Source organism: Canis lupus, chromosome 1 (assembly GCF_003254725.2).
Source record: "Canis lupus dingo isolate Sandy chromosome 1, ASM325472v2, whole genome shotgun sequence".
Lineage (NCBI taxonomy): Eukaryota > Metazoa > Chordata > Mammalia > Carnivora > Canidae > Canis > Canis lupus.
The window spans coordinates 116,781,354-116,805,034 of NC_064243.1; the positions used below are offsets into that span (position 1 = coordinate 116,781,354).

General features: G+C 53.6%; 3 protein-coding genes and 1 long non-coding RNA gene across 19 annotated transcripts; 3 read left to right on the plus strand and 1 right to left on the minus strand.

Annotated features, from left to right (window-relative positions):
- The first annotated feature begins 333 nt into the window (after positions 1 to 333).
- Positions 334 to 13,336, plus strand: CLIP3 (CAP-Gly domain containing linker protein 3). Its single transcript, XM_025421658.3, has 14 exons — positions 334 to 494; positions 803 to 1,028; positions 4,247 to 4,386; positions 4,472 to 4,565; positions 4,767 to 4,928; positions 5,357 to 5,475; positions 6,387 to 6,623; positions 9,170 to 9,305; positions 9,454 to 9,582; positions 10,331 to 10,474; positions 10,560 to 10,683; positions 10,889 to 10,953; positions 11,315 to 11,387; positions 11,779 to 13,336. The coding sequence occupies exons 2-14, from the start codon at positions 863 to 865 to the stop codon at positions 11,831 to 11,833; spliced, it is 1,644 nt and encodes a 547-aa protein (XP_025277443.1). The 5' UTR covers positions 334 to 494; positions 803 to 862; the 3' UTR covers positions 11,834 to 13,336.
- Positions 7,831 to 11,780, minus strand: LOC112643645 (uncharacterized). The gene is made up of 3 exons (XR_007410883.1): positions 11,524 to 11,780; positions 11,291 to 11,414; positions 7,831 to 9,682 (listed from the first exon to the last, which is right to left on the minus strand). It is a non-coding gene; the product is annotated as an uncharacterized LOC112643645 (long non-coding RNA).
- A 386-nt stretch (positions 13,337 to 13,722) lies between the features above and the next one.
- ALKBH6 (alkB homolog 6) lies at positions 13,723 to 18,810 on the plus strand. 12 transcript variants are annotated; one of them, XM_049110556.1, is made up of 8 exons: positions 13,723 to 13,789; positions 14,436 to 14,461; positions 14,579 to 14,657; positions 14,938 to 15,006; positions 16,497 to 16,557; positions 16,921 to 17,072; positions 17,278 to 17,482; positions 18,370 to 18,810. In XM_049110556.1, the coding sequence occupies exons 2-8, from the start codon at positions 14,436 to 14,438 to the stop codon at positions 18,669 to 18,671; spliced, it is 894 nt and encodes a 297-aa protein (XP_048966513.1). In that variant the 5' UTR covers positions 13,723 to 13,789; the 3' UTR covers positions 18,672 to 18,810. The 12 variants fall into 12 exon arrangements, with proteins under 12 accessions (XP_048966513.1, XP_048966529.1, XP_025277542.1 ...); XM_049110572.1 differs by having other exon boundaries at positions 13,728 to 13,789; positions 17,278 to 17,394; XM_025421757.3 differs by lacking the exon at positions 14,436 to 14,461 and having other exon boundaries at positions 13,728 to 13,814; positions 17,278 to 17,394.
- SYNE4 (spectrin repeat containing nuclear envelope family member 4) lies at positions 18,501 to 23,156 on the plus strand. 5 transcript variants are annotated; one of them, XM_049110552.1, is made up of 9 exons: positions 18,959 to 19,147; positions 19,253 to 19,390; positions 19,668 to 19,719; positions 20,217 to 20,360; positions 20,575 to 20,769; positions 20,842 to 21,090; positions 21,940 to 22,044; positions 22,789 to 22,844; positions 22,938 to 23,156. In XM_049110552.1, the coding sequence occupies exons 2-9, from the start codon at positions 19,263 to 19,265 to the stop codon at positions 23,113 to 23,115; spliced, it is 1,107 nt and encodes a 368-aa protein (XP_048966509.1). In that variant the 5' UTR covers positions 18,959 to 19,147; positions 19,253 to 19,262; the 3' UTR covers positions 23,116 to 23,156. The 5 variants fall into 5 exon arrangements, with proteins under 5 accessions (XP_035560107.1, XP_048966509.1, XP_035560111.1 ...); XM_035704214.2 differs by lacking the exon at positions 18,959 to 19,147 and adding an exon at positions 18,501 to 18,639 and having other exon boundaries at positions 20,575 to 21,090; positions 21,967 to 22,044; XM_035704218.2 differs by having other exon boundaries at positions 18,959 to 19,390; positions 21,967 to 22,044.
- Positions 23,157 to 23,681: the final 525 nt, after the last annotated feature.

Sequence of the window (23,681 nt, forward strand, 5' to 3'; positions counted from 1 at the left end):
CCTGATAGACGGCGAGCACGGAGAAGGGGTTAGGTCTGAGATCGGAGAGAGAAAACACCACCGCCACCACAGAGACCCCTGCCCTGGCTGGCCTGGTTCTGGGCCTGCGGGAAGGCTCTATGTCGGGGATGCTTTCCCATCCCTCTCCTTTTCCCCTTGTCTCTGCTTCATCTCTCTTTTGATGCCTCACATCCCTTTCTGTGGCCACGTCTCCTTTCTCTCTCCATCCTCCGTGTCTGTCCCCTTCACGACGCTGCCTCGAGCCTTTTCATCAAAGCGAGGAGCCTCCCAGTATCTCCGCCCCCGCGCCTGGTTGGGGGTACCATTGCGCATGCGCCGTCAGCGCCCCTCCCTCTCCACCCCCATCCCCAGTCGGCGTCTGGGCCTCGTCCCCCTCTGTCTCCCTCTCCTCCCGCATCACTTCCCCCGACACAGACACCCCAGTACTCCAGGCTCCCCAGGCTCAGCTTTGGTCTCCAGCCCCATCGGCCGAGGTGAGGTGGGCAGAGGGGAGGCCCGCGGGGAAGGGGAGGGGCGAAGCATCCTGCATCCCGAGATAAACAAACCCGGGGAGGGGGCGGCCTAGACCGAGGGGCCTGACGCGGGGAGGAGAAGAATGGGGGCTGGACCTGGGGGACGTGCTGGGCGCTGGGCCCACACGCCGGGGTCCTCCGAGGGGTAATGGTCGTCGCTGTGATTCCCAAAATCCGGAGCTGGGGGCGTGGGAGCCGCTGGGGTGGCTTCTGGGGGCTCACACCCTGGACCCCATGGGGCGCCCTCTCTAACTGACCGCTGTCTTCAGGATTTGCCTGAAAGCCGCCCCCCAACTCTGCACCCGCCCCCCGGAGGGCCACTGAAGACCATGACTAAGACAGATCCCGCTCCGATGGCCCCTCCACTCCGGGGGGAGGAAGAAGAAGAGGAGGAGGAGGATGAGCTGGTCCCCGAGGCCCCCAGCCCCACCCAGGAGCGCCGGCAGAAGCCTGTTGTGCACCCCTCGGCACCTGCCCCCCTCCCCAAGGACTACGGTAACCACCCTCCCCACCCTGCGTTTGGTCTGGAGCCTTGGGTGGCCAGGGAGGTTGGGCTGAGCTCTGATGGTGATGGTGGGTTGATTCACTTTGAAAGTGGTCTGGGGGAGTCTTGGCCCTTGGATGCCCCCTTCGTTAATTTATTCATTCACCCATTGGAGAATGGAATTAGCATAAGCCTAACCTTTGATTCATGACACATCATTCAATCATTTAGTCATTCAACAAACATTTACTGAAAAGGCTGTCTTGGACCTGGTTCAATGCTAGGAGCCTGGGGCAAAGCATGGAGCCAGACGGAGTCTTTGCCCTGAGAGAACTTACAGGCCTCAGTGACAACCTACACAGATAACAATGTAACATAATATAAATGTATAATTGCAAGACATGATGAGAATTGTGTTTGCCAAGAATAGGATGCTGCAGGAGCTTTTTAAGACACGGTTTCCGTGCGGAGGTAACATCTGAGGAAGACCCAAGGATGAGTTGGGGTTTAACAAGCAAAAGGGCGAGGGGAAGGGAATACCCAGAGGGATAACTTCAGGAGTAAAGGCTCCAAGGTAGGAAGTTGTGGAGCTGGGAAGGTGGCTTTTTGGAGAAACTGAAAGTGTCTAATCATTCACCAAGCATATTTATCCATTGGTACTACTCTGGGTGATAGAGATTTAATGGTGAGTGATCCAGGCATGCATGACCCCTACTCTTAGGAGAGAGCAAGTAACAGTTAAATCAGATAAGTTCAGATAGAGTGAATGCTATGAAAGAACTAAAAGATGGACATTATAATGGGGGGGGGGTTAGGGGGCAGCACCTTGAGATGGAGTGGTCCGAGGGGGTCTTTCTGATGAGGTGGCATTTAGGCTGAGACCCAGAGCATGAGGAATCAGCTGTGAGAGAGCTGGAGAAAGAAAGTTCCAGGCTGTGAGCAGCATGTGCAAAAGCCCTGAGGCAGGAACAGAAGACAATCCTGGAGCTGTAGTTAGGGAGTGATGAGAGTTAAGGTGAAGGTTTGGCCGTGACTAGATACTGGCCCCTTAGGGGCTATGGTGAGAACTTTGAATAAGTGTGATGAGAGGAGAGCAGTTGGTGGGAAGATATTTAAAAGCAGAGGAGTGGTGGATCTGATTTGTATTTTTGATTTCTATTTTTAAAAGCTCCCTCTGGCTACTGGTTACAGAGGTGGAGGGGGCTTTTAGAAGGTGTTGGCTGGGAGTCCCCAGCAGCTGTAAGTTTAGAAACTAGACATCAGATTCAAAGAGTAGGCATCAGTAGGATAGGGCTGGAGAATGGCATCTGTGGCCAAGTCACCCACTAGAGGTGGGTCAGAGAGGCTACAAATTGAGCTCAGTCTGATAGAAAAATAAGAAGGTTATCTGGGTGTCTGGTGTGAGGAATCCACCCCAGGAAACTGGAAAATTTCTTTTGGAAATGTGGCTAGATGGGGCTGGGGCCTGTGGCCTGGTGGGAAGTCAGAGGGTGCAGGCTGCCTCTCTGCCCCACCCCTGCCTCCCTCAGAATCTTGTTTGTAGAACAAGGAGGGTTTAGTCACAGAACGTGAAGGAATCTGGAAATGTGGTCTAGAAGAGAGAGAGGGCTAAGGTGGACTCCAAGGAGAACTTGTGTATTTGTGTATTAAATGTGTGCCATTAACTCAGTAGAGATGGATTGAGCACCTACTGCATGCCAGCTGCTATGCTGGTCCCTGGGGAGAAGGGAGCGAATGGGCAGCACAGAAACCTAGTGCTTTCATCCTAGTGAGGGAGGCAAGTGAGAGAGAAAAAGAAGAAAAAAGAGGGAAGAAGAGAAACAAAGGAAAGGGAAGGAGAAAGGGAAGGGAGAGTAAACAAGTTAATGTTAAGTGTGGGTGCCTGGGTGGCTCAGTAGTTAAGCATCTGCCTTTGACTCAGGTCACAACCCCAGGGTCCTAGGATCCAGCCCCACTTGGGGCTCCCTGCTCAGTGGGGAGTCTGCTTCTCCCCTGCCCCTCCCCCACTCGTCTTTTCTCTCTGTCAAATAAATATATAAAATCTTTTTTTTTTTAATATAAAATCTTTTTTTAAAAAAGTTAATGTTAAATAGTATGTGCTGTGGTGAAAGAAAGGAAAAAGGGCCCAAGATGGAGAAGGGCACAGGTGCTGATTTACACAGGGTGGTCTGGGAGGCCTCTGCGAAGAGGTGACGTTTGTGGAAAACCTGCAAAGCCTTGAGAAGGCTTGGGTGAAGACCAGCCCAGGCAAGGAAAACAGCAAGTGCAAAGCCACTGAGACAGGAATTTGCCCGGCGTGTTAGAAGGACAGAAGGAGCCAGTGTGGCTGGGTAGAATGAATGAGGGGGAGAGGACAGACGAGGCCAGTTTGTGCAGGGCTCGTGGGATGTGAGGAGGACAGTGGGGTGGGAGCCAGGGTGGGGTTCTGAGCCAAGGAGGGCTGTGGCGTGACTGGGGTATAAAAAGGAGCACACAGGCTGATTCCTGGAGACGCTCTGTCTGTGCCACTTTCCCAGCCAGGTGTCATCTATCTGGGTGTTCATTTACTCATTCATTCAGTATGCACTGAGCTCCTGCCATGTGCCAGGCCCTGTGCTGGCAGTTGGCAATACTACAGGAGCAGCACCCATCAGAGCCTAATAGGGGCAGATGGAAATTCCTCTTGGCCTCACCTTGCCCATGGGTACTTTCATGTGTCCTGCACAGTATTTGAAAAATTGAGATTTCTCTTAAAAACCGAGTTTTCTGGCTTTTCATTTTTCTTTTTTCTTTCTCTTTCTTCCTTTCTTTCCTTTCTTTCTTTTCTTTTCTTTCTTTTCTTTCTTTTCTTTCTTTCACTTGAGATTTAGCCAGACTGTGCCCATACTTACCAGGGCAGCAATGTGTTAGAAGCACTAGCAGCTCCGCTGCCCCCAACCCCGGGGGGCATGCAGATTCAAGGTATTGTGCTGCTTCCACACTCTAGTATCAAGGAGTGGAGTTTGTTGCTCTGTAGGATTGCTGGATCTGCCAACTTTTCAAGACACACTGGGCATCTGGAGTTTTATGTGAAACCTCCTGATTCTGAAGCCTCATGCTGGCCACACAGAAAATGTCTGTGGTCCTTGCACCATGGTTTGAGACCATGCAATAGAGGATCTTAAAGGCAAAGGCCTAGAGCTGCCCTGCCTCAGGATGGAAAGAGGGCTTCAGCTTGCCTGGGGTGACTCTGGACCTCTTACTACCCTAGCCTTCACATTCTTCGATCCCAATGACCCGGCGTGCCAGGAGATTCTTTTTGACCCCCAGACCACCATCCCTGAACTGTTCGCCATTGTGCGCCAGTGGGTGCCCCAAGTCCAGCACAAGATCGATGTTATTGGCAACGAGGTAAGATGCTTGGGAAGCCAGGGAGGGAGAGGACAGGGTCCCTCACATGTTTGGGTAAACCTCCCTGGTCCCCTGGTATTCCCAGATTCTGCGTCGAGGCTGCCACGTGAATGATCGAGATGGGCTGACCGACATGACACTGCTCCACTACGCGTGCAAGGCTGGGGCCCACGGAGTTGGTAAGGTCCCAACCCCAAAACCACTAGCCCTGACACATCCGGCCCCGGACTGGACACACTCAAAACCATTCAGAATCCTGGCCCACCCTGAGCCCGCAGCCTAAGATGCCAAAGCACAGTCCCCAAGGCACAGGGCCTTCCCTATGCCTTGGGCCCAGGCTTTGGAGGAGGGGACGCAAGCTGACCTGGGCTGTTGCGCAGGGGACCCCGCTGCGGCTGTGCGCCTTTCGCAGCAGCTGCTGGCGTTGGGCGCCGACGTAACACTGCGCAGCCGTTGGACCAACATGAATGCGCTTCACTACGCTGCCTACTTCGACGTGCCCGACCTCGTGCGAGTGCTGCTTAAGGGTGCTCGGCCGAGAGGTGAGCTGGAGAGTCCGGGCTGGGAGGGGATGGGACCCAGGCTAAGGAGGAGGCTGGAAGCAAGAGGAGGGTGCCCTGGATGTGTGTTGTGGGGTGGTGAATGAGGGGAGAGGGGGCCGGGATCCGAGAAGACAGTGGTAGGTTGGAGACAGGAGGTGCAGGTGATGGGGCCCAGACATCCAGGACCCATCCCCAGGGCTGGGCAGGGCCGGTTTGGGAGGGGCGGGGCCTAGTGGGGAGGAGGGGAAGGGAAGGGGAGGGAGGGGTGGGGCTCCGCTTGCCGCCTGTGGGGAACATTGGGGCCTGTGGGTTAAGAGATAGATTGGGGGAGGCTGTAAGGCAGTGGTGGCGGCGTGGGTTAGGAGGGTGGCGAGGAGGCAGGGTGCTGAGGCCACTCACCAGAAACCCTCCTCTCACCCACAACCCAGTGGTGAACTCCACGTGCAGTGACTTCAACCACGGCTCAGCCCTGCACATCGCAGCCTCCAACCTGTGCCTGGGTGCCGCCAAATGTTTGCTGGAGCATGGTGCCAACCCTGCGCTGCGGGTACTGCACCCTGGCCCAGCCCCCGGTGTCTTCCTTCTTCCTTTCCCACCCCTTTTAGGGCCAGCAGAGGATGAGGGGGTTCTAGGACCACTTGCGTTTCTGGGAGCTCATTACAAAAATCACCTGTACATTCAACAAGTGAAGTGACAGCTGGTATTTACTTAGGGTTCATGATGTATCAGGTGAACTCTATTATGAACCCTGTTTTACAATGAAGAAACTGAGGCAAAGAGAGTGATATTTCCAGGGTTACTCAGCAAGGAATACCTTCTCTCAATGCTGACTGACCCTGGGTTGTATGTAGACAATATTTCAAGATCGTGAAAAGAATTGAGACTCTCAGTGAATGAGAAGAGTGGGTCCCCCCCATAAGCCCAAAACATGATCTTTGACCTCCAACTCATCCATTTCCAGATCCTATTCCTAACACCAATTACTGTGCATTATTCCAGGCCCAGATATCTTGGGGGACATGGCCTGTGTTTCTGAAGCCCTGCCTCTCCTCATTCTCCTTTGGTCCAGTTGGACCCTGACCCAGGACCACAGGAGACCATCTTCAGGGTTCATCCCTCACATGGTCTCATTCCAGGCTTGGGATCTCCTGGGGCATGGCCTCCCTAAGGGCATGACCTATAGACTGAAGTGTGACCTTTATTCCCTTGGCTCTACCCATAGATCCACCCTCAATTACTTGAAATCCCCAGCCTGAGATTTAGGGTGGATGTCCCAGGGGACATGGGGACATGGGCTATATCCTAATGCCTCACCCCTTCTTATTCCCATATTGGCCTAGGGTATGACCTAGTTCTACCTTTGCTTTACCTAGACTAGGGGTCTCTGGAAGCATAGGCTCAGTGAAGGCAGAGCCTGTGCCACTGAATCCTCACTTCCTTTCTTCCCATTGGCCCCAGAACCGAAAGGGTCAAGTGCCAGCAGAGGTGGTCCCAGACCCCATGGACATGTCCCTGGACAAGGCAGAGGCAGCACTGGTGGCCAAGGAGCTGCGAACACTGCTGGAGGAGGCCGTGCCACTCTCCTGTGCCCTCCCCAAGGTCACACTACCGAACTATGACAACGTCCCAGGCAATCTGATGCTCAGTGCATTGGGCCTGCGTCTGGGAGACCGCGTGCTGCTGGATGGCCAGAAGGTCAGAGACTGGGGAGAGGAGGGGAGGGCAGGACTCAGCCCTCACGCCTCAGAGCTGGGTCCTCAGGCACAGCGTAGACACTCTCCTTTGGCTACCCACCCTCCCAGGCATTCCCACAGTTGTTCTGTTTCCTTTGTGTCCCACCCTGGGCTGAGCTGTCAGTGCAGGGGGGGAAGACAGATCTATCACCTGACAGTGACAGCCCAGGACAGTCATGGCTGTTATGAGGAAGCATAAGCAGATTGATCAAGGCAGCTCTGCACTTGAGTTCCCTGGGGCTTTGTGATCCCCACTCAGGGCCCACCTCTGCTCCCACAGTGCTTAGTACTTTGAGACAAAAAGGACAGATCACAACAGTCAAGGGTGTGATAGGACGGATGCACCCGCTTGAAGATAGGAAGGATGAGCCAGAAGAATAAAAGGAGGAGGGAAGTCCCATGTAGAGGGAGCAGGTAAATGCTCAGAGGGCAGAGAGAATCTTTATTCATCCAGGTATTCCAACTTTGGTTTATTTATCAGATGTCCCTCAGTCTCCATGCTGGGCCCAGCCCATCCTTGGGAATAAAGGGCTGTGTGAGCCCAGACCCACTTTCATGGAGCTTTTTTCTAATGAAGAAGACACAGCCAATAAAGTAAACCCATAGTTAAGATAAACCTGGTAGCAACCAGGGCTTTGAAAACCATTAGATGCTTGGATTTAGGGGTACCTGGCTGGCTCAGTCAGTAGAGCATGGGACTTTTGATCTCAAGGTTGTGAATTTGAGCCTCACATTGGACATTGAGATTACTTTGTTTTTGTTTATTTTTATTATTTTTTATTTTTTTGAGATTACTTTAAAAAAATTTTTTTGACTTAAAAAAAAGCTTGGATTTAGTAAATTGCCCCTGGGTGTTCCAGAGGTTTCTGTGAGAAGCTGATGTCTGAGCCAAGAGGGGAAGGAGCTCACCTGCAACAACATGGAGACAGAGGAAATGGTGGTATAGAGCCCAGGAGGAGAGAAGGGGTAGTGTGACTGGAGGGGGAAGTGGAGAGGACAGCAGTGGCTGGATCACACCAGACCTGCAGGCCACCGGAAGGAATTTGAATTTTGTTGCTTGTACAGTGAGAAACCATAAAAATCACATTGTTTTCTGATCAAGAGTTTTGCATACATCAGCCCCATCTGTAATACTTTCTGTACATGATCTGATCAAATCCACATGACAATTCTTTTTCACTACTTTATTTATTTATTCATGAGAGACACACACAGAGCCACAGAGACATAGGCAGAGGGAGAAGCAGGCTTCTTGCAGGAAGCCCGATGTGGGACTCGATCCTGGGACCCTGGGATCACGCCCTGAGCCAAAGGCAGACGCTTAACCACTGAGCCACCCAGCCATCCCCTACATGACAATTTTGAAAGCAAAATGGGTTGATTCTCCCCATTTTACAACCCAGAAGACTGTAAGAGGCGAAACCTTTTGTCTGAAGATAAGAACAATAGTAACAACCTGCCCCTTAGAGAAACAGCATAGCACAGTGGTTACGAGCTCAGGCAAATCTCAGCTTTGCTATTTTCTAGCTGTGGTACCTGGGGCCACTGATTCCACATCTCTGAGGAATCAGTTTCTTCATCTCTAAAATGGGGCTGATTCCACATCTCTGAGGAATCAGTTTCTTCATCTCTAAAATGGGGCTAATAATGGTACCCACCTCAAGTAGTCGTATGAGGCTTAAATTAATTAAAATCAGTAAAGCCCTTAGAATAGGGCTTGGTGCATCACAAATGCTCTTCTGTGTGCCAGGCACTATTCTGATCTCTACACCAAGCCTCCAGAGTTGGCACTATTCATCCATTTTATAGATAAGGAACTGAGCCTTAGAGAGTGAAGCAGCCTCACACGATAACAGCCATACTCACTGAGGCTGTTATCACTGCAACCAAATGAACTTACATATATTCCAAATGTTTCGATCAGACAGCCAGCCTATGAAGTGCTTTGCTATCTCCATTTTACAGATGAAGCTGAGGCCCAAAAGGTCATTTGACCAAAGTGCAAGATACTAATAGTCAGCACTCACTGATCCCTCACTCAGCCCCAGGCCCTCTTCTGAGGCTGTCACAGCCCTGTCCAATGGATCTTTCCATCTGTGGTGGTGGAAATATTCTGGGTCTGTGTTGCCCAACAAAATAGCCATAAGCCATATGTGGCTATTGAGCCCTTGAAATGGGGTGAGTGCAACCAGGGAAATTAAATTTAAATTTAATTTCAGTTAATTTAAATTGTTATATGTGGCTAATGGCCGTTTACTGCATTGGACAGGGTAGTTCTATAACCAACTTCTAAGGTAGGTGTGATTTCTAGTTCTATTTCATAGATGAGGACACAGAGACACAGTGACTTAAGTCACATAGCCAGTAAATGGTGATGTCCAAATAGATTTGAGTTTAGGGCTCCCTCATCCTCTCTCCATGCTGCCTGTGTGCCAGTCATCTATCATGGCCTCTCAAGGACCACTCCCCACTCACCCACCCAAACCATATCCTCCCTTATTTCCTCAGACGGGCACACTTCGGTTCTGCGGGACCACGGAGTTCGCCAGTGGCCAGTGGGTGGGCGTGGAGCTGGATGAACCTGAGGGCAAGAATGATGGCAGTGTTGGGGGCGTCCGGTACTTCATCTGCCCTCCCAAGCAGGGTCAGTCCCACCTGGGGCTCAAAAGGGGTGGGGGTGGTGTCTATTCAGTGGTTCTGATGCTGTTGACTAGGTGATGGGGCAGGGGAGACGATAGCCGGGCAGAGGGCAGAGGCTTGGACAATTCCCAGCCCAGGCTTTGTCCCCCCAGGTCTCTTTGCCTCTGTGTCCAAGATCTCCAAGGTAGTGGACGCACCCCCCTCCTCTGTCACCTCCACACCTCGGACTCCTCGGATGGACTTTTCCCGTGTCACTGGCAAAGGCCGCAGGGAACACAAAGGTCAGAGCGGGGGTCTTCTGGGTGAGGAGGGTGAGGAGAGCCAATTTGAGGATTTTCTGTGGGTAGCCCAACTTTGGTGACTCAGTTTCTCCTCAGGTCCCTGTGTTAAGAGGACAATCTCTGAGTTCTTCACTTCTATGACTCAATTTCTCCTTTGACTTAGTACTGGCCCCCCACCCAGTTCTTGAAAGGATCTGTGTGTTCTCTGCCTTCTATGACTAAGTTTCCCCTCAGGTCCAAGGGGTTCCCCCCAGTTTTAGGAAAGAATCTATGGGGTTCCTGGCTTTAAGGACTTGATTTATCTTCACACCCAACTCCTTCCTTCATTTTAAAAGGAGAATTTCTGGGCTCCTGACTTCTGTGACTCAGTTTTTCCTTTGGCCTAAATAACCTCAGCTTTGAGAAAGGATTTTGGGTTCTCCAGGTTCTTGACTCAGTTTCCCCTCAGGCCTTGCCGCCCCCCCCCCCCCCCCCCCCCCAGTTTTCTGGCAGTTGAGGTTGTTTCCTTCCAAGCCCAAAGCCTTCCTGGTTCTTTTTTAAAAAATTAATTAGTTAATTAATTTTAAAAATTAATTAATTGATTTTTTTGCCCCCCCACCCCCCCACACACCCCGGTTCTGAGGAATGCTCTAGGGTTCCTGATTAGAGACAGGACAGAGTTTCTACCTTTGGTCTTTCTGGGTAGCATGAGGTCCCCAGGGCTGGCATCTGGGGGCCCCACTCCCTCCCCTTATACCCTTTACCCTAGGCAAGAAGAAGCCCCCGTCCTCCCCGTCTCTGGGCAGCCTGCAGCAGCGGGAGGGAGCCAAGGCTGAGGTCGGAGACCAAGTCCTTGTTGCCGGCCAGAAGCAAGGGATTGTGCGCTTCTATGGGAAGACAGACTTTGCCCCGGGTGAGGACAGTGATCTGGGGGGTGGGAGGTGGGGGATGGGGTGGGCAGGCGGGACTTGAGGCATGCTGACACCCCACTGCCACAGGTTACTGGTATGGCATTGAGCTAGACCAGCCAACTGGCAAGCATGATGGCTCTGTCTTCGGTGTCCGGTACTTCACCTGCCCCCCACGGCATGGAGTCTTTGCGCCAGCATCCCGAATTCAGAGGTGAGCCCAAACCCCGACCCCAACCCAGGGGACCTCCCAGAACCCTGATCCCTGCCCCCCTTTCAGGTGTCTCTCCCTCTCAGACCAGCAGGACGGTGTGGATACCCACCTCCACACCCTAGCTCTCTCTGCGTGGGACCTGTGGGTTCAGCTCCCCTGGGATCTTGTGACTCTGACTCCTCCCATTCTTCTTATGTCTCCCTAGGATTGGTGGATCCACTGACCCCCCTGGGGACAATGTCGGAGCCAAAAAAGTGCATCAAGTGACAAGTGAGTTGGGACTGAGGTGTAGGAGATAGAGGAGGAGGAGTAAGGGTTTGGGGACAGGAGGAGAGGTCATGGGTTCTCAGGTATGTGTTGGTGACAGTATTTAATAGGGAACACAGAGTCCAGGAAAATGATGAGGATAGGTGCCATGGGGTATGAGGATGTTAGCGACAAGGCTCTGGGCAGGCACTGGGGACATGGGTAGGTATTGGGGGACACGGAATATTACAAGAGATCCAGATGGGTATTGGAATGTGGGGTCCAGGTAGGTATTGGGGACATGGATGAGTATCAATGACAAGGAGACTAGTTGGGTATTGAGGGTCTGTCATCCCCTCACCTGAGATCTTGCCTTCCCCTTTAGTGACACAGCCCAAACGCACTTTCACGACAGTCCGGACCCCAAAGGACATCGCATCAGAGAACTCCATCTCCAGGTGGGTAGCCAACCCTTGACCTACGTCCTGTGGGATATTCAGGGAGAGGTTGCACAGGGCCACTGGACACAGGGATCTGGACTTCTGGTTGGGGCCGGAAATAGAGGTTAGGAAAACTTGTGACTAGTCAGCTTACCCAGAAACAGTTCTTAGGGAGTGAGGTCCCCACAATGAATTCTGGTGCCTTCCACTCTTAAGGGGCAGGTAAAGGAGGCAAAATAGCTTCTATTTCACATGAGCCTGAGAAGGCATAGCTGGATAGGTAGAGGCAGAATTCAGAAAGGCCAAATCCCAAACACTTGGGGAGAAGCAGGGGTGGGGTGGGGGGTGAAGAGCCCAGATGTCCCCACATCCTGCATCAAGGTGTGACAGACATGATTCTCCTTTCCAGGTTGCTCTTCTGCTGCTGGTTTCCCTGGATGCTGAGGGCGGAGATGCAGTCTTAGAGGCCTGGATATCTGACAGAGAGTCAAAGAGTCCCCTCTAGCATCTCCTGACACAGGAGCCCCCAAGTCACCCTGAGATAGAGATTCCCAGTAACACATCCAGAATAGAGACCCCATTAGCCAGCCCTCGATCACTGAGGCCCCATTATTAACAGATTCCCTCATGATAACCCCCAAATACAGACCCCATGGTACCCAGAAAGAGATTCCCTGAGTGTAGCACCTTCAGGCTAGTTCCTGTCCCCAACCCCTCAGAGCAGACTCCCAATAACATTTCCACATCACCTCAAATAATGGTGACCTCTACATAAAGCTCCAGAGCAGAACATTCCTGAGTCATTCATCACTGGATCAGAATCCTCCCCCATTAACAAAGACCCTTCCCCCCCCCACATCAAGTCCCCTTGAAATAAACACAGGTCTTACCTCCAGAGCAAGAGTAACAGATCTACATTTAACATCAGTCCCCTCAAGATGTTGTGACCCCCATGGTCACCCCAAAAGCTTACACTGCAATCAGAGACACCCTACATTAACAAATCCCTACTCTTACCCCTCAAGAAGAGACCCACATTAACCAGCCCACTGTCACCCCCAATATACAGACACCAAAACAGTCCTGGAAGTGCTAATTACAGGACCCCTATGTCTTCCTGCCCTCTGCGCCCTCAAGAAACCCCCAGTGCCTTGTATGAAGCCCACCCGACACGGCCCACAGCCCTTGTGCTGGCCAGGCTCCCAGAAAATTCTCTATTTTTTAAGTAACGACTTCCCCCTTTGGGGGACCCCAAAATTTGGAGGCCCCATTCTGGGACTCTGGGGATACTAAGCTCCAGAGTACATGTCCCAAATTCCCCCATGTTCCCAAGTCCTACAGCCCCTAGAGGACCCCAAGGCCCTAATTCCCAGGATCCTCAAATCATAGAATCCCCAAATCCCCAGGGAATCCCAAATTTAAAAATTAAATCCTAAGCCCCCAGGAAACCCCAATCATGGAGGTCCTTGTGCCTGGGATGGAGGAAATTGCAGTCAGGATATGCATCCCGGGCTCCCAGGGCACCTCAAGCCCTATTGGTAGGCACCAGGAGACCCCAAACAGGAATTCTCATCCCTGGAAACCGGAGTACTTCAATGCCCTGAGTCGATGGATCTCAAGACACCCAAATGCAAAGAGCCCCAGCCCCCAGGGAACCCCAAATCCTAAAGCCTCCATCTCTAATACATGAAGGGCCCCAAGGCCTTGAGGGGATCCCAAATCCTAGAACCCTATTTCAAGCTACGTTCTGGTCACAGGTCCAAAACACCAAATCTGAGTCACTGGCCCCAAAGGACTTCACAGCACCCGGGCCAGACCAACAGCCTGAGGGAGAACCTGAAGGCCCAGGGGGTCTAGGGTGGACCTGGGGCCCTGACCACCAAGGACAGCTCACGACTGCCCCTTCACTGCATGTCCCCGAACTCAGCATGACCCCTATCCCCTTCAATAAAGATGTTTCTATGGCTTGTCTGCGTCAGGTCAATATTTGGGGAGTTACGGGCCTGCCTGTGTAGCCCTTACTACAGAGGACGAGAAAGGAAGTGCTTCCATCAATGCGCATTGAATGATTCCGCCTGCGGGAAGTCCTTCTAACAATCCGGCTTCTTCCTGCCGCGTCCCCTCCCATCTGGGCTCTTCGAAGGCTTCCCCTCCCATCTGGGCCCACTGCGCAGGTTCTGGAGCCTGATTGGTCGGTGCTAGATAAAGACCCGTCTCCGGAGGATCCCCATTGGCTCAGAGCCCGGGAGGCGCGGCCTATCACTGAGCGAGGGTGGGGGGGCGGGACAATACAGGGCGAGAGCGCCGATTGGGTGGAAGGCGGACCCTCAGGACCTTTGAGAATTCCCGTTGGTTTGAGGAAACTGCGTCAGGAACGTGGGCGGAAGTGGCTGGGAAGGGAATGGGGGTGTTTAATTCGGGTATTGGAGGGGCCGCTGGTGGACGGTCAGTTTTGGGGGTGGCTGGGGACGGAGATGGGGTCCGAGAGGGCTGAGAACGGGGACCTGGGGAAGCTCAGGTGGGAATTCCAGGGAAGCTCAGAGCGTGGGATTCTAGAAGACTCGGTGTGGGGAGTCTAAGGGGTTCAGGTAGAGAAGGTTGGAGAGGAGCCAGGCTTCAGACTAAAGGCCTAAGGTTGCTGCAGGGAAGGGGCGCTCGGGAGGAGAAGTGTGAAGGGGTCCAGAATGGGGGGATCCGAGGAGACGGAGAGTGGGCCTTCCTGAGACTCGGATCGGGGGCACGCGGGTGTTCAGAATGGGGCGTCTGAAGGGCTGGAGGCAGGAGGAGGGCGCATGGTGACCGTGAATACTGTTGGAGACCCAGACTCATGGTTGCAAGTCTGAAGTTGTTAGGAGGGAGTCTCAAACTCTTTGAAGGGGCTTTGGGGTGCAGCCCTGGAGGCCCTGCGTGGAGCTCTTGAGAACGGCTCCCAGTGAGGTCAGAGGATGTTCTCCGTGAGAGGCTTAAGAGGGCAAAAATGTGTGCCGTTGGATGAGACGTTGTGGATGGAGTTTGGGGCAGCGGGGCAATGTTCTGGGTGCTCACTGTGTCTGGGTGGCTTTCGAGATGCCGAGGACTCAGGTGGAAACCAAGTGAGTATTCCCTGTAGAGCTGAGGTGAGGCCCTGGCCCTTGATAAAGCCGAAAATGGGGTCATAGCCTGAGGGTGGGAAGCTTGGTGACTTCAGAGTGTCCTCCCCTTCCCCACAGGACTGGGTGCATGGAGTTGGTGTCGATGGAAGATCAGGACGCCAGGGTCCCCGCCCTGGAACCGTACAGGGTGGAGCAGGTTGTCAGGACTGGGGGTGCAGAGGGTGAAGGTGGGGACTAGAGGGTGGGAGAGTAAGAGTGGGGATAGATAGGCTGACTCCTGGGTTTGTGGGCTGGGACTGCTCGCTTCCCACTCCCCACTTCCCACCCCCCAAATGGGCATTAGTCCTTTGACGCCAGGCCCTGATCTGTCTGGGAACAAACATCTGGAGCCTCTCTTAGAGGGAGGGTCTGCTCAGTGCTACTAGGGCTCCTATGTAGGTTGAAGGGCCGCACTTTCAAGGGGTTCTCTATCCTAGGCACCACCTGTAATCTACTATGTCCCTGACTTCATCTCCAAGGAAGAGGAAGAGTATTTGCTTCGACAGGTAACCTCAACACCCTTCTGTCGTGTTTTTCCCTCCTTCTCAGATCCCTCCCCAACCCCTAAGGCTACAGTGAAGATCTTGGCAGGAAGGAGAGTGCCACCCAGCACCCATCCCTCCTCTTCCCTACTTGCTGCTCTCGCAGGACCTGCTGGGTCTATCAGAAAGAGCCTTTCCCAGGCAGCTTAGGGGAAACCAAACTGATTCTTAGAAAGGTAGTTATTATGCAGCTCAGACTCCCTGTGCTGGGATAGCCCAGTATGGCCTCCAAACAGATGTTATTGCTAAAAACAGATTCCTTATGCTAGAAACAAGGAAGTTAGAAACCTCATACCCTCTCTACTAAGAGAGCCCAATCCTGCTATCATAGAGAAAGGGGGATTATACATATAGACTGAGATAGCCCAGTTCAGGCCCTTGAGGTTTGGGGAATTAAGACTTTGCAGTTTCAGTTTTCTGTGCTGACATAACCCAGGCATCAGAATGCTACAGGGTAACCTCTTCCCTCTGCTGAAATAGCTCAGCATAGACCCAAAGTCTTGGTAACAAGGTTACCAAGCACAGATCACCTGTGCTGAAATGGCCCAGTATTCTATATTCTATTCTTAAGATTCGGGGTGGGGGGTGGGGGATAGAATTTATAAAGCTCAGAGCTTTTGCAGCTTCAGAGACTTAGTTACAGAGCACAGAGCTTCCTTGTGCTACCCCAAGTAATCTTGTCTAGTTTGAGTCCCAGGAATAAGTTAGCTGCAGAGCACAGACTTTTTGTTGTTGTTGTTTTTAAAAGATTTTGTTTATTTATTTGAGAGGGAGAGATAGTGAGCGCCTGAGCGGGGTGGTGGGGGGCGGGGGGAGAGGGCGGGGCAGAGGGAGAGCACAGAGACTGATGCAGGACCCTGAGATCATGACCTGAGCTGAAATCAGTCGGGTGCTTAACCAACTGAGCCACCCAGGTCCCCCACAGAACACACTCGTGTGCTGAGATAGCCCATTCCAGCCCCATAACCATGAAAGAAATGAGATTATTGAGTGGAGTACAGACTTCTTGGAGATTGCCCATTCGAGACCCACAGGATCTTGGCAGTGGAGAATTTTCAAAGTACTCTCTTTGCTATGCTGAGATAGCCCAGCCTAGCACATTTCCTCCCCCCGGGTGCTGGGAACAAAGAGGTTCCAGAAGTCAGGCTGTGCTGAGAGAGCCCAGGATTCAGGAAATTACAGAGTGCACACTATTTGCTGGATTAAAAGAGCTCAGTCTAGCCCAGAGCTCTCAGTAGATTCAGACCACGATTGTGTAGCTGTGGGTCCTTTCCTGATCTTGGACACAGGGAAGAGGGCAAATAACACAGGCCTGGGAACACTGTATCAGAGAACAATCCCACAGACTTTGAGATGACCCATTTCAACCCCAGGTAGAGGGCCCTATGTTGACCTGGGTGCGAGAATCAGTGAGGGTGATCCTGAAAAAGGACTGACCCCTCCCAACCTCCTAGGTCTTCAATGCCCCAAAGCCAAAGTGGACCCAGCTCTCAGGGAGGAAGTTACAGAACTGGGGTAAGTGTCCCTACCAGGGGCATGGGCAATTTGGGGATATACACTGGGGCAGGTGGCTCAGATTGGATACTCAAGGCACTGGGTGGGTTCTTGAGGGTTAAAGGGATTCAAAAGGCCAGGAGGATTCTGAGGGGTGAGTGGAAATTCTGAGAGACTAGGGATTTCCTGATGAGTTGGGGATATCTCGCAGTGTCCAGAAGTTTAAAGAAGTCAAGACACCTTGGAAGCATCGGGTAGTGATCTCCAGAGTCGGAGGTTCCCCAGGGTCAGAGTGCTTCCAGCCACTGGGATATCCCTAATGGGGACTCCAGGTGCCAGGGCTCCTTGGTTGGGTGTCCTCAGGACCCCATTGCCCTCTCCCAGGTGGGCTCCCCCATCCCCGGGGGATGGTTCCTGAGCGGCTGCCTCTGTGGCTCCAGCGCTACGTGGACAAAGTATCTGACCTCAGCCTTTTTGGGGGTCTCCCAGCCAACCACGTCCTTGTGAACCAGTATCTGCCTGGGGAGGGCATCATGGTAACCACACACCTTCACCCTAATCCCCAGACCTCTGATCCACCATGGGACAGGGCATCATGTTGACCCACCTCTACTCATTCAGTAGCCACGTACCTCCAGCAGGCATTCACCTCCCCATCCCAAGCTGGGGCGCCCTCCTTGAGCCCCAGAGGGTGGGGGGTGTGGACTCCTGCCCTGTCCAGCCCTGGTGCCCACTCCCTAGCCCCACGAGGACGGGCCACTCTACTACCCGACCGTCAGCACCATCAGCCTGGGCTCCCACACCATGCTGGACCTCTACGAGCCGCGGCAGCCAAAGGATGATGACCCTGCCGAGCAGGTGGGCCCTGAGACCCTGCCCCAGCCACTCGTGGGCATTCTGACAATCCACATCCTCCAAGAGGGCCCCAACCCCTCCTACTTGCAAGGTACCCCTGATACTTTCCCAGACACCTTCCCCAGTCCCCTCAAAGTGGATCCCCCGATGCCCTACAGATCCCCTGGCCCCACATATTCGGAGTGCCCCCAATAGCCCAAGGTCCATATACCTTATGCAGGACTCCCCAACAGTCCAGTAGATAACTGATATCCTCAGATTCCTCAACACCATTTACTCAGGGGTGTCTCTGATATTCCTTTTAGGCATCCTCTTTGCCCACTGCACAGGGCACCCCGACACAGACCTCTCTGCCACTCCAATAGTGTAGATCCGCCTGGTAGGACACTTCAGATTCTCCTTGGGGAGTCAACCCATGACTCATTGCTCAAGGACGCCCCAGATACACTGACTCCCTTTGCGAGGACTGCGCATGACTGCAGCTTCCCAGACCTTTGAGTAATGCATTTCTGACACCACACGGTTCACAGAAACTCCCTAGGAAACCCAGCTGCTCCTTTTTAGCCCTACATGCTCCTGGGTAGGCTGACACCCCCTTCTACTGTGCTGGTGTCCTCAAACATCCTGATGTCTGCAGACAGACCCAGACCACACCAGACCCTCGTCGCCTGTGTTCATCCCTCTAGCCCCACTTCCTAACTTTGGCCAAGCCCTCAGTCCAGTTCCATCCAGTTCCTAGGGCTGCTGATCCCTGGGTGCAAGCTGCAGCCAACTTTATGCCCACTTCCAAGGGCCTGCTGGTCTTGCCCTCCATCCTCCCCGACTAGCCAAGACCCCCGTAGGATTTGCACTCCAGAGCTTATCCCTGGGAGCACGCTTGCCCCTCAGCCTTTGCCCCTAGAACTCACTAACCCCTCCCCACCCCCAACCTAGCCCCCTGACTTCTGGGGACCCGCTGACCTTGAGCCCGCCCCGCAGCCTCGGGCCCCGCCCCGGCCAGCCACCTCGCTGCTGCTGGAACCGCGCAGCCTGCTGGTGCTCCGAGGCACCGCCTACACGCGCCTCCTCCACGGCATCGCAGCTGCCCGCGTAGACGCGCTGGACGCCACCTCCCTGCCACCCAACGCCGCCGCCTGCCCGTCAGCGCGGCCCGGAGCCAGCCTGGTCCGTGGCACGCGCGTCTCGCTGACCATCCGCCGCGTGCCCCGCGTGCTGCGCACCGGCCTCCTGCTCAGCAAGTGATGCCAGGTGGACTCATTCTGGGGCTCTCCGCCTCCTGATATCTGCGACCCTGTGACCTTGGAACCCTGGGGCAGAGGCGGCTCCCCTCTCCCCCATTCCCAGGGTTATATATTTTCCCAGTAACTTTGTGGGAACTACAGGAAGAGGTCCCATTTCAAATAAACCAGCAAAAATCTTTCCTTGGTCTTGGATTGGGTAGAGGGGCAGATGCATGAGTTCCTGAGGGGCACTGCGTCTGGGACCTTGGATGGTGTGGGCCCTGGGTCTGGGTGTATGGGGGTCATTGAGTGGGGTGGAGTCCAGGGCTCTTGAGGGGTCAGGGTCCTATGTGGAAACCCCTTAGGTGGGATGAATGGGGTGAGCCTGGGAGGTTCAGCCAACTGGCCCGCTAGAGAGGAAGGAGTTAAATGCTGCTCTCACCTGAGCTGGGCATCAAATTACCTGAGTCCAGGTTCCACTGGTAAGGAGGTGGAGCTGAGCCTGCTCCTGGGCCTCTGGCTGCCTCCGGCCTAAGGTAAGGACTTACCTGCCTGGGTAAGTCCTACTGAGGAGGTCTGGGGGGATACCCCTGGCCAGAAAAAGAGCTCTCACTGGGGATCCTCACTGACTCTGTCCTCAGGCTCCCAGCTATGGCCCTGCCCCCATCCCTGGGCCCTAGACTCCCCTCAGAGCCCCTCAGCCACCCCCCTGGAGCCCCTAGGGAACTGGACGTTGCTGGATGCACCATCTGCTCTGCATCTGGAGAGGAGAGAATCAGGTAGGGGCTGGGGTTTCTGAAACTTGGGCCCCAAAAGGGTGGGGGCAGTAGCAGAGGCATTTTGAGGGGGAGAGGTACTGTGGCTGTAATCACCGAGGGACATGGCAGAGGGAGCTGGGGACAGGGGTAGGTAGGGTGGATGACGGGCACCTCGGCTCACACAGAGGCCTGTCAGTGCTTCATACCTCCAGCCCAGAAACGGGTCAGACTCCTTGGATCCTCCCAAATACTTCCAGGGTGGGTTGAGGGGCACTGAGCCTACTGTTGGTCCTCTCAGATGGCCAACACCCTCTTCCAGTGAGGACCCAGCTGGAGGCAGACACCGGGAGGTAAGCTGAGGTGATCCAGGGCCCTTGGGCCAGCCCCCATTTTCTCTCCCCCAGAATCTGGGGATGAGATGATGAGTCTGGGAAAGCATTGGGCATCTGGGGGTGGGGGTGAGGGGAATGTTCTAGGAAATTATTCTTTACCAATCACTATAATCACTTCATTATTTTACCGACTGGGAGAGAATGGTTTCATCATTGACCCTGTACAGTCCTATTCCTTGTGGGGATATCCAGCTCCATCACCATCACCCCTCCCTGTCTGGGCCCCCAGACCCCGTATGTCCATGTTTCTAGGAGCCTTGAAAACCTGGAGGCTTTGAACTAGAGGTCTTCAGGCCTGGTTCCACCAGGAAGGATTCCAGGTGGGAGCCGCCCTGGTACAGACCCAGGGAGGGACGCTGCTACAGGAGGAGCCTGCAGGAGATGGGTGGCAATGGGAGTAGGGGCAAGGTCTTTGTTAGCCTACCAGCCCTAACTCCGCCCCTTGTGTTCCCCAGCATCTCATCTCTGGCCAGGAGGTATTGGAGGCTGAGCAGGACAGTCTATCGCTATGCCTGTTGGGGCTGGGCCTCCGGCTGCAGGACCTAGAGCAAGGCCTGGGGCCCTGGGCATCAGCCCAGAGCAGGATGGTCCAGCTGCAGGTGGGCAGCGGGAGGCCAAAATGTGGGAGGGAGGGCAGGGCCTCTCGAATGGGTACCAGCTTCCTAGGGTGGGAAATGGGTTTATTCCATGTTCCAGATGTCTGGGTAGGAGAGAAGGGATGTAATTCCAAGTCCCAGATCTCTGGAGCTCCTGCTGTGTGTGGGTATGGGTATGTTGTGTGTGTGTGGGGGTGTCTAACCTTGTGCCCCCCAGACCCTACAGGCAGACCTACGTGGGGCAGCTGAGCGTGTGGATGCACTGCTGGCATTTGGTGAGGGGCTAGCACAGCGGAGTGAGCCTCAGGCCCGGGCGTCCCTGGAGCAGGTCCTGAGGGCCCTCAGAGCCCACCGAGGCAGCATCTTTCGGCGACTGTGGTGGCTGCAGGCCCAGCTGGTCACCTATAGCCTGGTATGGCCCACCCTGGCAGTCCCCGCTCCAGGAACCAATTCCACAACCCCCATGACTCTGTCCTCTGCCCAGGTATTTGAGGAAGCCAACCCACTGGACCAGGACTTGGAAGTCGAGGGCGACGTGGATGGACCAGGACCTAGTGGGGTGTGGGGACCCTGGGCGCCAAGTAGCCTCCCCATTCCCGCAGAGTTGGAGTGGGACCCAGCAGGGGATGTTGGAGGCCTCAGGCCCTTGGGGCGAAAGACAGCCTGGATGCCAGGAGCTCCTTGTGAGCTGTGTGGCCATAGAGGCCCCCAGGGCAGGGGACAAGACCTTGAGGTGAGAGCAGGTGGGGGATACCCCTCCCCCACAGGCACCCTTGGGACGCCTCTTTTGGGGTACTTCCCTTTCAAGGGGGTCTTGGTGGCTCTGTCTCTCTGGGTCTCTTTCTCTCTTGCTGTCTCAGTGTTGTCCTCCCTCCCTCCTCCTGTCTCTTGATCTCTGGGACTTCTCTATCTCTGTTTCCCTCTTATGGTCTCTATCTGCGTGTCCTCATTTCCTTTCCCTCTTCCTTACTCTCCACTCTGCAGCCACATTAACCTCTTGGTTTTTAAACATTCCCAGTTCACTCCCACTCCCAAAGCTCCCAGACTCATGCCTCCCTCATCTCCTCACTTCATTCCAGTCTTTCCTCAAATATCACCTTTTTAAAAATTTTTAAATTTTATTACTTTTTTAACTGAGTTTTATGCCCAACATGGGTCTTGAACTCACATGCTCTGCCAACTGAGCCAGCCAGGTGCCCTCCGAAATGTCACCTCCTCAGAGAGGCCTGCCCTGATCTCCAGACATGATCACTCCGTAAGCTCTTTATTTCCTAGCAGCACTTATCGCATCTTGACATTGTACATTTATTTATGAATGTGTGGTCTCTCTGCTAGAAAATAAGTTCTATGGACACCAGGACTTTGCCAGTTTATAGATTCTAGAACAGTGCCTGGCATGTAATGGACGCTCATTAAATATTTGTTGAATGAATGAATAAGTAATATCTCTTCTCTCTTGGTTTCTTCGTCTCTGCCCCTGTCTTCATCTCTCCCTGAGACCTTTTTCTTCCCCCAGAATCTCATCTCTATGACAAGCCCATCTTGGCCCTTGACCAATTTTGTCTGTTGCTAGTTCTCCAAGGACCCCCCCACCTCTCTTTCCCCGCAGGACATGCTCATGTCGGGCTTCAGCCACCGGAAACACTTAGCAGGTCACCGAAGACGCTCCCTGCTCCGGAAGTCTCAGGTGAGCTGGTCCTCAGCCAGGGGTATCACTCGAGAATCTTGATGGCAAGTGACAGAAACCTAACCCAAATTGAATTACACAAAAAAATGGATGATATTTTTTTGGTAAACTGGTAAAGTCCAGGTAACTGAAAAGTCCAGGTGCTGCTGAGAAGATCTCAGGTGCTATCCAGGGCTCAGCCCTTCCCTCTCTTGGGCTCTATTTCTCCAAGGTGGTTTTCTTCTCAGCAAATGGCTGCCCAGCAGCTAAACACTCACATCCCACTGGTTTACCCACCCGAGGAGAAGCAGAGTGCCACCGACCTACTGGCAGTGAAGTCCAGGGCTGATTCCCACTTGGCCAGCTTGGGTCATGGCCTACACCCTGAAACAATCACGGTGGCCAAGCTGATGGAGTGCTCTCATTGGCCAGATCTGGCTTACATGCCCAGTCATGGAAGTGGAGTCGTGTGGGGTCAGCTACTCAAGCACCCAAAGGCCTGTGGGTGGGAAGGCAGGATGGCCTCCAGCCCCTGCCCTCATTAAGCCACTGTCATCAGGAACAGGAAGACTGGATGGAGGGCAGACACAGATACCCACCACACTAGGAGATGTTCCAAGTCCATGTGGTTGGGTCCTGAGGGTTCAGGACGTGCCAGGAAAGGAGGAAAAATAAACTCAGCCCTGTAGGTCTGTTATAGTAAAGAAGGATCCAGACTAAGTGCTACTTCCATCCATTCTGCTGCTGGCTGCTGTCTCCTCTTAGGACAAGAAGCAAACGCCTCCCAGTCTCCAGGATGTGATGTTGGAGGTAGACCCTGGGTGAGATGCTTGGGAGATGGCTCTGGGGGTGTGGGGTACAGGGCTCAAGGTGGCAGTTTAACACTGCATTTCACACCATATTTCCCTCCACAGAGCCCGTCCTCCTGCCTCCAGGCAGTCCCTGACCTTCCTCCTTCTCTTCCTCCTCTTTCTCCTGGTGGGTGCCACATTGCTCCTGCCACTGACAGGAGGGTCCTGCTGCTCTCCTGCCCGACTGGCCAGGACACCTTACCTGGTGCTCAGCTACGTCAATGGCCCCCCACCAATCTGAGTACACAGCCCGGAAATATGTAATAAATGGTCACTGTCAAAGGACGTGTCTTAGTCCATTGGGCCTGCTAACAAAATAACAGACTGGGTAGCTTATAAACAATAGAAGTTCGTTTCTCACAGTCCTGGAGGCTGGGAAGTCCAAGGTCACAGTGCCAGCAGATGAAGATCGGCTTCCTGCTTCACAGATGGTCGCCTTCTCGCCGTCTCCTCATGTGACAGAAGGATCAGGGTTCTCTCTTTTATAAGGGATCTAAGTCCCTTCCATGAGGGTTCCACCATCATGACCTGATCACTTCCTAAAGGCCTCACCTCCTAATACTATCACATTGGGGGTTAGGATTTCAACATGAAGGTTGAGGGGGCACAAACATACAGACCACAGCGGAATGCGTGAGGATATTAGGTGTGTGAGTTCAGAATTTGGGATCCAGCTCTGATGTCTGGACAGCCCCCTCCACAGATCCCTTCGCTTTGAGTGTACAACACAGAACTGAATCACCCCATCTTGGATTGGGATCCCGGAGACAAAGATTCTAGCACAAGTAGTTCATTAGGGAGGTGACC